The 12,320-nt window shown below is 37.8% G+C and overlaps 1 protein-coding gene across 2 annotated transcripts in view; it reads left to right on the top strand.

The window, feature by feature from the left end:
• Positions 1–12,320, top strand: part of KIF15 (kinesin family member 15) — a 75,481-nt gene that overhangs the window by 2,792 nt on the left and 60,369 nt on the right. Inside the window, exons 2-5 of one of the 2 annotated variants that reach the window (XM_022553825.2) lie at positions 3,250–3,292; positions 3,784–3,967; positions 6,734–6,810; positions 10,787–10,824. In XM_022553825.2, coding sequence (XP_022409533.2) covers positions 3,250–3,292; positions 3,784–3,967; positions 6,734–6,810; positions 10,787–10,824 — 342 coding nt within the window. Of the gene's footprint in view, positions 1–3,249; positions 3,293–3,783; positions 3,968–6,733; positions 6,811–10,786; positions 10,825–12,320 lie in introns of those variants that run through there. The other variant, XM_089919078.1, reaches the window with a different exon arrangement.

The raw sequence follows: 12,320 nt of genomic DNA, 5'->3' as shown, positions 1-12,320 counted from the left end.
TTTCTTGTCATGTATTTTGGTGCTTTGTTACTAGGTGAATATATGTTTGTTATTTTTTTTTAAGTAATTAATTTTATCTTTGGCTGCGTTGGGTCTTCGTTGCTGCATGCGGGCTTTCTCTAGTTGAGCCGAGCGGGGCCTACTCTTCATTGCAGTGCGCGGGCTTCTCATTGCGATGGCTTCTCTTGTTGTGGACAATGGGCTCTAGGTGCGTGGGCTTCAGTAGTTGTGGCTCGCGGGCTCTAGAGCGCAGGCTCAGTAGTTGTGGCGCACGGGCTTAGTTGCTCTGCAGCATGTGGGATCTTCCCGGACCAGGGCTCGAACCCGTGTCCCCTGCATTGGCAGGTGGATTCTTAACACTGCACCACGAGGGAAGTCCCTAAGTATATGTTTATATCTGTGTTATCTTCCTGGTCGGTTTGACCCTTTTATCATTATAAAAAATGTTCTTCTTTATCTCTGGTAACTTTGTTTTAAAGTCTGTCTGAAACCTGTATAGCCACTCCTGCTTTCTTGTGATTGCTGTTTGCATGAGATAATCTTTTTTCATCCTTTACTTTCCATATGTTTATATGTTTGAATCTAAAGTGTGTTTCCTTTAGATAGTATATAGTTGGAGCATGTTTTTTCATCTTAGTCTGACAATCTCTGCCCCTTGATTGGGTTGTTTAATCCATTCACATGTTGTTATTGATTTGGTTGTATTCACATCTGCCATTTTACTTTTCATTTTCTATGTGTCACATGTTTTTTATGTTTCTCTGTTCCACCTTTACTGCTTTTTAAAAAAAATTTTATTGGATTATAGTTGATTTACAATGTTGTGTTAGTTTCAGGTGTACAGCAAAGTGAATCAGTTATACATATATATAATGCATATATCCACTCTTTTTAAAATTCTTTTCCCATGTAGGCCATTACAGAGTATTGAGTAGAGTTCCCTGTGCTATATAGTAGGTCCTTATTAGTTATTTATTTTATATGTAGTAGTGTGTATATGTCAATCCTAATCTCCCAATTTATCCCTCCCCACTTGTTATGCCCTGGTAGCCATAAATAATTTGTTTTCTACATCTGTGACTCTATTTCCATTTTGTTACTGCTCTTTTTTTTTGTAGGGGGGCCACGCCACATGCAGGATATTAGTTCCCCGACCAGGGATCGAACTCGTGCTCCCAGCAGTGGAAGTGTGGAGTCCTAACCACTGGACCACCAGGGAGCTCCTTGCTTTCTTTTTTTGAAGTTTTTTTTTTTTAATGATTGCTCTAGGGTTTAACATATACATCTTAACAGTGTCAGCTTTTATTTTTGGCTGCGTTTGGTCTTCGTTGCTGTGCGCTGGCTTTCTCTAGTTGCAGCGAGCAGGGGCTATGTAGCTTTATTCTCTTTCACCCCCTTCTTTGGTATTATTATTAAACAAGTTACATCTATTGTTAAAAACCCAACAATACATTACTTTACCATCTTTAGTCATTTCCTTAGGCTGTTACAGCTTTGTTCCTACCCACCTTCCTTGTGCTATTATTGGCAAATATACATATGTTTCTATATGTTGTAGGCCCAACAATACATTATATACATATTATTTTATACAATTGTTTTGTAATTCAAGTAAGGGGAGGAGAAAATAGGCATTTCTATTGTTTTTTATAATTACATAATCACTATTACCTGGTGCTCTTTGATTTTTTTCATGTAGATTTGAATTTTACTGTCTGTGGTCACTACTTTCAGGCTGAAGAACTTCCTTTATTATTTCTTGTAAGGTGGGCCTTCTAACAACAAACTCTCTAATTCCTCTGGCCTCTGTTGTTTCTGCTGAGAGTCAGCTGTTAATCTGATTGGGGTTCTCTCATAAGTAATGACTCTCAGCATTTTTACTATGATGTATCTGTGGATCTGCGTGTGTTTATCCTTTTTGGAATTTGTTGAACTTCCTGGATGTGTAGATTGCTTTTTAATGAATTTGGGAAGTTTTTGGCCATTATTTCTTTGAATTTTTTCTGTTCTTTCTCTTTCTTTCTCTTCTGTTCCTTCTCCTGATACTCCCCATTTATGTATGTTGGTATGCTTAATGACGTCCCACATTTCTCTGAGTCTCACTTCACTTTTCTTCATCCTTTTTTCTCTCTGTTCTTTGACTTTTATAATCTCTATTGATCTGTCTTAGAGCTTGCTTGTTCTTTTTTTCTGCCAGTTCAAGTCTACTTTGAGCCATTCAAGGGAATTTTTATTTCACTTGATATACTTTTCAACTCCAGAGTTTCCATTTGTTTCTTTTTTATAATTTTTCTTTATTGCTATTCTCTATTTGGTGTGGACATTGTCCTCATACCTTCCTTTAATTCTTAATTTTGATTTCCTTTGGTTCTGTACATGTTTATAATGGCTACTTTGGAGTCTTTTCCTGACAAACCCAGCATGTAGGCGCTGTCACAGGCAGTTTCTGATGCCTGCTTTTTTTCTGGTTTATGGATCATACTTTCTTGTTTCTCTGAATTCCTTGTAATTTTTTTGTTAGAAACTTGACATCTTAGATAATATGTTGTAGCAACTCTGGGTACTGGTCTCCCCATCCTCTAGGATTTATTACTTACAGCAAGAGGAGAATACCTGGATCTTCCCAAAGCAGTCTCTCCCTGAACAGCAAAATTGGGGAAGTCTTAAGCTAAGCATACATACATATTCATAGAGGGACTTGATTGAACTGAGGAAATTTAGCATAGAGTTGGGGCAAAGGTCGACAAGAGTCCAAGCCTTAGTCGACTGAAGCCTGGAGGGTCACCATCGTAATTCCATCCTCCACCTGACTATGGGCCTTAGTTCCTGCAGAACTCAAAGGTATGTTATTATGTATATCCCTTGAGGAACCTGGACGCTGCCCCAAGGCTGCACTGTGGTTTCTCGACTGCTCCTCCTTGTTTCTACATTTCCTCCCCTTAAGGTCATTAATTATTGAGACCTGTTTGAGGGCAAGCATTGCGCCAGGCTTAGACCACAAAATGGCTTAGACCAAAATGGGTTCTCTTATGTCAAGAAAGCCATTCCTGGTTCTCTTTCTCCAGGGACCCCCTAACCTATCTGCTTACAGTTAGAATGGAGTGGAAGATCTAGGCTTGTCCCCTGTCACGCCCAGGCCAGGGAGCTGGAAGACTGAGGAGTGTCAGCAACTGAAGAATAGGCTAGAAGAATCGGGTTTTCATGTTTTACTTTTAAAAACCTTTAATGACTTCTTATCTCTTTTTCTAGCTGAGTTACGCAGTGTGACAAATTGTCAGTCTAACCAACCAAGGTAAGGAAAAAATCTTATTGATGAGACCAAAAGAATTAGGGATGTAGTATTCCTAAAGCAACCATTTAGCATAGTAAGTGAGGGTTCCTTGTTTCAGCATTAAGCTTTGTCCTCGGCTACCTGGAAATATGGAAAAATCACATCTCCTCCCCAGCCCCTGTCCCCTCACCTTCCAGGCTAAAAGATGGAATCAGTAACATAATTCTCCCTTGGGATGACTTACTTTATTATTGCTATTAAAAAGGAAGTCAGAGACAAGCAGAGCTTAGAGCTGCCTTTCAGATGATTTCAAGTAAAGGCTTTTGAAGTTGGCTGATATGAAGCAAATCAGTAAAGGGTGTGGGTTATGGGAGACTCTTGATAAAAGGTAAACGTAAATGGGTAGATCTCGTACTTTATTGGGGGAACTCAGAATAGAAACACTAGAGGCAATATGAGGCTTAGATCCTTTTTCTCCAGTAAACTTAGCTGCTATATTTTTTTGTCTTTAGTAATGAAGGCGATGCTATCAAAGTTTTTGTGCGAATTCGCCCACCTACAGAGGGTTCTGGATCAGCTGATGGAGAGCAAAACTTATGCCTATCTGTGCTGTCCTCTATGACTGTCCGGCTGCACTCCAACCCTGAGCCCAAAACCTTCATATTTGATCATGTGGCAGAAATGGACACCACTCAGGTAATGATGATTTTGGGAACTAAACTTTTCATTTGGAACGTATAAGAGTCTATTATTTGGGAGGATTTCACTTCTGGTCTCTTTAGTTTGACAGATCTCAGATAAGGAAGCTCAAACATTCCATAAATATTTAAAATTTAATATTATTAAATATTTTTCTTCCTTCATCAGACTTTGTACTAGAATGACAAGCCTGCTTTATTTTCCCTCTCCAACCTGTGATGGAGGTTGGTGAAGGTGTACTTTTCAGAACCACTTGGATGATTGATAAGTAAAGTTGAACTGCCTAGTTTAAGAAGAATGTCTTTTTTTTTTTTTTTTTTTGCGGTACGCGGGCCTCTCACTGTTGTGGCCTCTCCCGTTGCGGAGCACAGGCTCCGGATGCGCAGGCTCAGCGGCCATGGCTAACGGGCCCAGCCGCTCTGCGGCATGTGGGATCTTCCTGGACCTGGACACGAACCCGTGTCCCCTGCATTAGCAGGTGGACTCTCAACCACTGCACCACCAGGGAAGCCCAAGAAGAGTGTCTTAGTTATGGCTGCCATTACACAAATATCATAGACTGGGTGGTTTAAACAACAAACATTTATTTCTCACATTTCTGGAGGTTGGGAATCCAAGATCAAGTGCAAGAGATCCAGCGTCTGGTGAGGACTCACTTCCTGGCTTGTAGACAGCTGTCTTCCACTGTGTCCTCACACGGTGGAGAGAGAGAATTCTCTGTGTCTCTTCTTATAAGGGCACTACAGGCATACCTCACTTTATTGCACTTTTTAGATACTGTGTTTATTTACAGTTGAAGGTTTGTGGCAGCTCTGCATTGAACAACTCCATTACCATCATTTTTCCAACAACACTGTTCACTTCATGTCTCTGAGTCACATTTTGGTCAATATTTCTTGAAATATTTTGTTCTTTTTTGTTATTATTATGGTGATCTGTGATCAGTAATCTTTGATGTTACTATTGTAATTGTTTTGGCATTTTTTAGCAATAAAGTATTTTTAAATTAAGACATGTACATTGTATTCTTAGAAATAATGCTATTGCACACTTACTAGACTACAGTATAGTACAAATATAACTTTTATATGCACTGAGAAACCAAAAAATTCATGTGACTTGCTTTATTGCTATATTCACTTTATTGAGCTCATCTGGAAACGAACCCACAATATCTCTGAGGTGTGCCTGTACTGCTATCCTGAGGGCTCCACTCTCATGACTAATTACCTCCCAAAGGCCCCATCTCCAAATACCATCACATTGGGGATTAGTGTTTCAACATATGAATTTTGGGGAGACATTCAATCCATAGCAGAGAGTGATTGATTTAAGATTACTGTGGTGTTGGAACTCCCTTGGCGGTCCAGTGGTTAAGACTCCGCGCTTCCAATGCAGGGGGGCACGGGTTTGATCCCTGGTTGGGGTACTAAGATTCCACATGCCACAAGGCATGGCCAAAAAAAACAAGATTGCTATGGTGTCAATAACTTTTTCTAATTAAGGACAATTTAGTTAAAATCTAGCTAGCACTATTCAATAGAACTTTCTGCAGTGATGGAAATGTTCTGTAAATGTGCTGTCCATTACATTAGCCTCTAGATACACATGGCTATTTAAGTTTAAATTAATTAAGATTAATTAAAATTTCAAATTCACCTTTTCCGATTAATTTCTCAGATGCCCTAGCCACATGTGGCTGTTGAGCACTTGAAATATGACTAGTGCATCTGAGGACCTGACTTTTAATTTTTATTTAATTTTAATTAATTTAAGTAATAGCCGCATATGGCTAATGGCTGCTGCATTGGACATCACACATCTTGATTATTCCCTCATACACATGGATGTTTTTGGTGAGACATGTAGGTCTTTGGATCTTTTTTCATCTAGGGCATGGCTGGACAATGGAAATAGAAAGTGAGGCATATATATAATTTAACATTTTCTAGTAGCCACATCTTTGGTCGTGCTGTGCTGCTTGCAGGATCTTAGTTCCCCAACCAGGGATTGACCCCGGGCCCTCAGCAGTGAGAGCGCAGAGTCCTAACCACTGGACCACTAGGGATTTCCCTAGTAGCCACATTTTTAAAAAGTAAAAAAGAAACAGGTAAAATTAGTTTTACTTCTGTATCTTATTTAACCCAGTATATCTAAAATACCATTTCAAGATGTAAGGAACATAAAGCAAGTTATTAATGAGATATTTTTCCATTCCTTTTTTTTTTCATGTTCAGTCTTCCAAAACTGGTGTATGTTTTATACTTACAACACATCTCAAGTTGGACTAGCCACATTTCAGGTGCTCTGTAGCCATATGTGGTGCATGGCTACTATACTAGACAATGCAGATCTACGAATTCTTGCATTGTTGATAAGGCTGCATCTATTTATATATAAAAATGAAAATAAAAATCAGGTACTGATTATTTAGTATAAGCTTGTGGGAAAAGTACTGAAGAACATATAGGGCTATGTATTTTATGCTAATACCAGTATAATATTGCGTGCAGTATGCAAAATTCTATATAAACTCTAGATGTGAGGTTTAAATCTATAATTGCATAGGAGATTAATGGACATAATTATGTTTACAGTTTTATCATATTAGCTATTTTAGCCTTTTTCCTATAGTAGATATAATTTTCATGTTATTGCAAATGAAAATTTGCACACAAATTTTATTATATTTTAGAATGTAGTTTAGGAAAAATGTTTTCATTTTTGTGAAATGTTAACATATTTGGTGCTTAACACTTATAGGAGTCTGTGTTCTCAACTGTGGCCAAAGGCATTGTGGAGTCTTGCATGAGTGGCTATAATGGTACCATCTTTGCATAGTAAGTTGTTCACTGTTTCCTTATACAAGGGTACAATAGTAAGTGCTTCTATTTGTTTCCTATGGCTTCTGTAACAAATGACCACATACTTAGTGGCTTGAAACAACACAAATTTATTGTCTTACAGTTCTGTAAGTCAGGAGTTTGACGCCGGTCTCTGAGCTAAAATAAAGGTGTCAGCAGGGCTGTGTTCCTTTCTGAAAGCTCTAGAGGAGAATCTGTTTTCCGACTTCTAGAGGCCATCTACATTATTTGGCTTACAGCCCCCTTTCTCCATCTTCCAAGCCAATGACATGCAACTCTTGCTCTTCCTTAGTCATGTTGCTCTCTGACTGAGGTGGGCATGTTCTTTAATTTTAAGGACTCATGTGATCTTATTGGCCCCACCTGTGTAAGCAAGGGGGCAGGGATTAAACTACCTCCTGGAGAGGATCTACATGTTATCTGGGATTCTTCTGTAAGGAAGATTTGTCTTTTTGCCCCCATTAATTAATTAATTCATTTGTATGGTATGGACTTACATATATTTATTTCATACTTTGGGTTATAATCTAATGCTACATTATGTTTATCTTGTTGCTTACATTGTTCTAGCTTGGCCATTGGGAGCTTTTTGAGGTTGGTTTCTGTGTCCCTTTGACATGTCACATCCTTTTGTTTTTTGAGCACTTCCTTTATGATGCTACAGTACGCTCCTGGCTCATCTTATATTTTCCCTGTCTGAGACCTAGAATCAGCCATTTTGGCAAGGAGCCCTGGTTCCTTTTGTTGGAGAATGGTGTTTAGAAACTAAGGGCACTCGGTGTGTTTGTTGCTACTGGAGTGTCATTGCTTCTAGGCCTTTTCAGCAGACAGAGCTAGGTAATATATGTATGTATACTAAGTCATGTATACAGACATATCTATAATTGTTTCTGTTTCTATACATTTCTATATACGGTAAGGTAAACTTGAGTTCATACTGATGTCTCTGACTCTAATCCAAGGGTTTAGAATCCACATGGGTTCATTCTAACCTTCCTTTCTTGTTTATCTGTAACTTCCTTGCTGACAGTGAGAAACCCGGGCTCCCACTGCTACCATCCGTTTATTTATTTGTTCATCCCCAGTACACATGTAAAGCAGTTTCAGAATTGTTAGCCTGTATCCCTGTGAAGAACAAATTTACTGCATGCAGTGTTTATGTACAGATCCTTTTTTTTTTTCCTTAAGTCCTACAATTTCTAGTCAGAACCTCATTTTGTAAACTTACTTAGGCCAGCCCCTTTTCCACCTACACCTTTCAGTGCAGTATGTCATGAACTTGTAATTCAATTAGATACATTCCATCCTGGGGTCTCTGACATCCTAGTTGATGTGTTTTGTTTGTTTATTTAGTTTGCATACTTTAAAGTTCACCCTTTGTGATGTACAGTTGCATAGTGTTTTGACAAATGCAGAGACCCAAGCATTTAGCACACCTATTGAAGAGAACAGTTTCTCCACCTTCAAAGTTCCTCCTGTTTGTCCCATTCATAGTCAGCCACTTACCCGCCCCCCGCCCCCGCCCCCCGCCCCCCGCCACCTCTGGATACACTAACAAATTTTCCATTCCTATAGCTTTGCCTTTCCCAGACTGTCATATGATTGGAATCATACAATATGTAGCCTTTTGGTTCTGGCTTTTTTCATTTAGGATTTGTCTATGTTGTTGCATGCATCAGCAGCTTTTGCTTTTTCTTTCTTTCCTTTTTTTTTTTTGCCGAGTAGTATTTTACTGTGTGGATTTACCACCGTTTTTTTATTCACTCCCCTGTTAAAGGATATCTTGGTTGCTTCCAGTTTTTAGCAATTATGAATAAAGTTGCTACAAACATTCAAATATTGGGTTTTGTGTGAACATAAGTTTTCAAATCACTTGAGTACATATGTAGGAATACATTGCTGGGTCATATAGTATAAGAAACTGTCAATCTGTCTTCCAAATATATATTGAAAGTGCATGATGATGGGAATTCCCTGGTGGTCCAGTGGTTAGGACTTGGTGCTTTCACTGCCGAGGGCCTGGGTTCAATCCCTGGTCAGGGAACTGAGATTCTGCAAGGCTCACAGCGCAGCCAAAAAAAAAAAAAAAAAAAAAAAAGTGCATGATGATTCTGAATTTCTAAATGCTGGCATCCTTAAAATACTGCTCTAGGTTTAATGTTGTAATGTAAGCTGACAACCTTGGCAGTTCTAGAAGGTCAGTTTTTTTTACAAGGTGAATCATTTCAGATTTATTTCATCAATAGGAATATAATTTGTAGTACAATTATTTTTTCCTTTTCTTCTAGCAATAGACTTCCTAATTTTATTTAGAACCGGAGGTTTTTAATAGGATGTAGTGAATTATGTAATTAATTCTGAGCAGCTGATGCTTTCTTGTGTGTGTGTGCCCTTGGTTCATCTGTAATTGGCTCAAAATACAAGAAAATAAAAAATAAGTTTAAAGCTTGGGTTCATCTTGTGCACAAATTCTTCCTTGAAAATTTGCCTTTGCCTCTCATGCTTACTTTTCAGTTGTGTTCAGCAGAACTAAATATTCTCTCTTGACCCATGAAGCAGATAACCATTTTCTCATGTCTTCTCAAGAAAAAAAAAGATTTTTTTTTCCACAGAATATTTTGAGTGGTAGAGTTCAAAAATCAATTTGAAATAAGAGCCACAATTACCAGAGATTATATATCTTCAGAACTGTTTTCTTTGAAGATCCTTAAGCATACTAATTATAATATTTAATTTGAAAATTGCTTTTGGTAGTCAAGGGCAGAAATGAGAAACATATGGAGAGAAGTGAGCATTGATTTATTGCTTAGTTGAGCATACCTTCTGGTTTACCTTAGACAGTCTTAATTCTAGAGTTATTGTTAATAGTGTCCCCTTCACTTTCAAGTAGGACGCTCAGCAGTATCCATTTCTTATTCTGAGTTAACTGAAGAACTTTTTTTCCCCTACTTCCGAAAGAAAGAGGTAACCAACTAGATTATACTGTTTTCTAGCTCTTGGGGCATTGAACCAAAAAGTAAACTCAAAACTTTATATTTGTGCCATGAGTCCAATGTAAACACATTTAACATCCTAACTGACATCTACCTTCAACATAAATTTTTATTTTGTTTTTATTCTTTTAATATTTATTTATATTTATTTTGGCTGCACCAGGTCTTAGTTGCAGCACGTGGGATCTTTAGTGGCGGCATGTGGACTCTTAGTTGTGGAATGCATGCAGGATCTAGTTCCCTGACCAGGGATCAAACCTGGGCCCCCTGCATTGGGTGCATGGAGTCTTACCCACTGGACCACCAGGGAAGTCCCTAAATTTTAACTTTAGTTTTTTGTTTCTCCTGTTTCTTGGTGTACCTGAGGAGATATGACACTATACAAAAAAAAAAAAAATCAAGCCTATAGCATAAGGATGTTTTTAATTGCTTTATTTTTAAATGAAGACATCTTAGTATCTTTTAAAGGCAGAATTTAGGAAGAGAATTGGTGCATTATTTAGAATAGCAAAAATTGGAAAAAAATGTCTAGCTGGTTCTGATTAAATAAATTATGGTACATTCATGGAATACTATGTAGCCATTAAAAATAAAGAGGCAGATCTCTATTTACCAGCATAGAAAGATGTGTGAGATAAAAATTAAGGGAAAAAAACAGGTTGCAGAGAAGTATGAATAGCATCATTCCAGTTTTGTAAATAAAAATTAAATGAAAACTCTGATGGCCATGTCTGTGTAATCCAGAAGCATTTATTAGACAGTTAAGAGTGGTTAAGTCTTAGTGGTAGAATAGTAGAGAAAGAACATGTATCATTCACTTTTTACCTGATATAATTTTAAAAAAGAAAGACAATTAGTTCTTTGTGGGGAAAATTTATATACTAGTAGACCATATTAAAATAGGGTAGTCTTCTAAATTTCATGTGTGAAAATAATATATGAAACATTCTTTTTTACAGTGGACAGACTGGTTCAGGGAAAACATTTACTATGATGGGTAAGTAAATTAGAGATTAACATTTACTGGCTTAGTCTACTCTTTTTGTGATGACAGAACTTAGTATATTTTTTGGAAAGGAATACTTTCTGGTATATGATGTTGACCTCATAAAATTAGGGTTATTTCCCAAGCTTCTGTCAGATTGCGACTTCCATTATAGCAAAGTCTGTGTTTTTACCTATATTCCCAGCTCAATGCTTAGCACAGAGTATGTGCTCAATGAACAATTTTTGAAGTGGGTTTAATGAATTTTTATATATTATGTACCTGTATAACCACTACCCAGACCAAGATTCCTAGTCAGTAACTACTCCCACTGCTGTCCCCTGACATATGTATTACTCTGACTTCTGTCATCACTAGTTTCGCTTGTTTTTGCACTTCTACAAATGAAATTTTACTGTATTTACTCTTTTATGTATGGCTTCTTTCTCTCAGCCTGAGGTTTGTCAAATTCACTAATGTTATGGCATGTAGTAGTAGTTTATTTCCATTACTGTATAATAGATTATTGTATGAATATAACACATTTTCTATTATTTTTTTAATAGATCTTTATTGGAGATAATTGCTTCACAATACTGTGTTAGTTTCTGTTGCACGGCAAAGCGAATCAGCCATATGCATACATATATCCCCATATCTCCTCCCTCTTGAACCTCCCTCCCATTGTCCCTATCCCACCCCTCTAGGTCATCGCAAAGCACCGAGCCGATCTCCCTGTGCTATGCTGCTGCTTCCCACCAGCCAACTATTTTACATTCGGTAGTGTATACATGTTGACGCTACTCTCACTTTGCCCAACTTCACCCTCCCACCACATGTCATCAAGTCCATTCTCTATGTCTATCTCTTTATTCCTGCCCTGCAACTAGGTTCATCAGTACCTTTTTTTTTTTTTTTTTAGATTCCATATATATTCGTTAGCATATGGTATTTGTTTTTCTCTTTCTGACTTACTTCACTCTGTGTGACAGACTCTAGGTCCATCCACCTCACTACAAATAACTCATTTTCATTTGTTTTTAAGGCTGACTAATATTCCATTGTATATATGTGCCACATCTTCTTTATCTATTCATCTGTCTATGGACATTTAGGTTGGTTCCATGTCCTGGCTATTGTAAATAGTGCTGCAATGAACATTGTGGTGCATGTCTCTTTTTGAATTATGGTTTTCTCAGGGTATATGCCCAGTAGTAGGATTGTTGGGTCATATGGTAATTCTATTCTTAGTTTTTTGAGGAACCTCCGTACTGTTTTCCATAGTGGTTGTATCACTTTACGTTCCCACCAACAGTGCAGGAGGGTTCCCTTTTCTCCACACCCTTTCCAGCAATTATTGTTTCCAGCTTTTTTGATAATGGCCATTCTGACCGGCATGAAGTGATACCTCATTGTAGTTTTGATTTACATTTTTCTAATAATTAGTGATGTTGAGCATCTTTTCATGTGCCTCTTGACCATCTGTATGTCTTCCTTGGTGAAATGTC

The sequence above is a fragment of the Delphinapterus leucas genome, chromosome 10, assembly GCF_059928025.1.
Source record: "Delphinapterus leucas isolate spDelLeu-1000000601 "Yukka" chromosome 10, BTC_Dleu_Yukka2, whole genome shotgun sequence".
NCBI classification, from domain to species: domain Eukaryota; kingdom Metazoa; phylum Chordata; class Mammalia; order Artiodactyla; family Monodontidae; genus Delphinapterus; species Delphinapterus leucas.
Note: the sequence above shows the minus strand (reverse complement) of the source record. Positions and strands in the feature narration are given on the sequence as shown.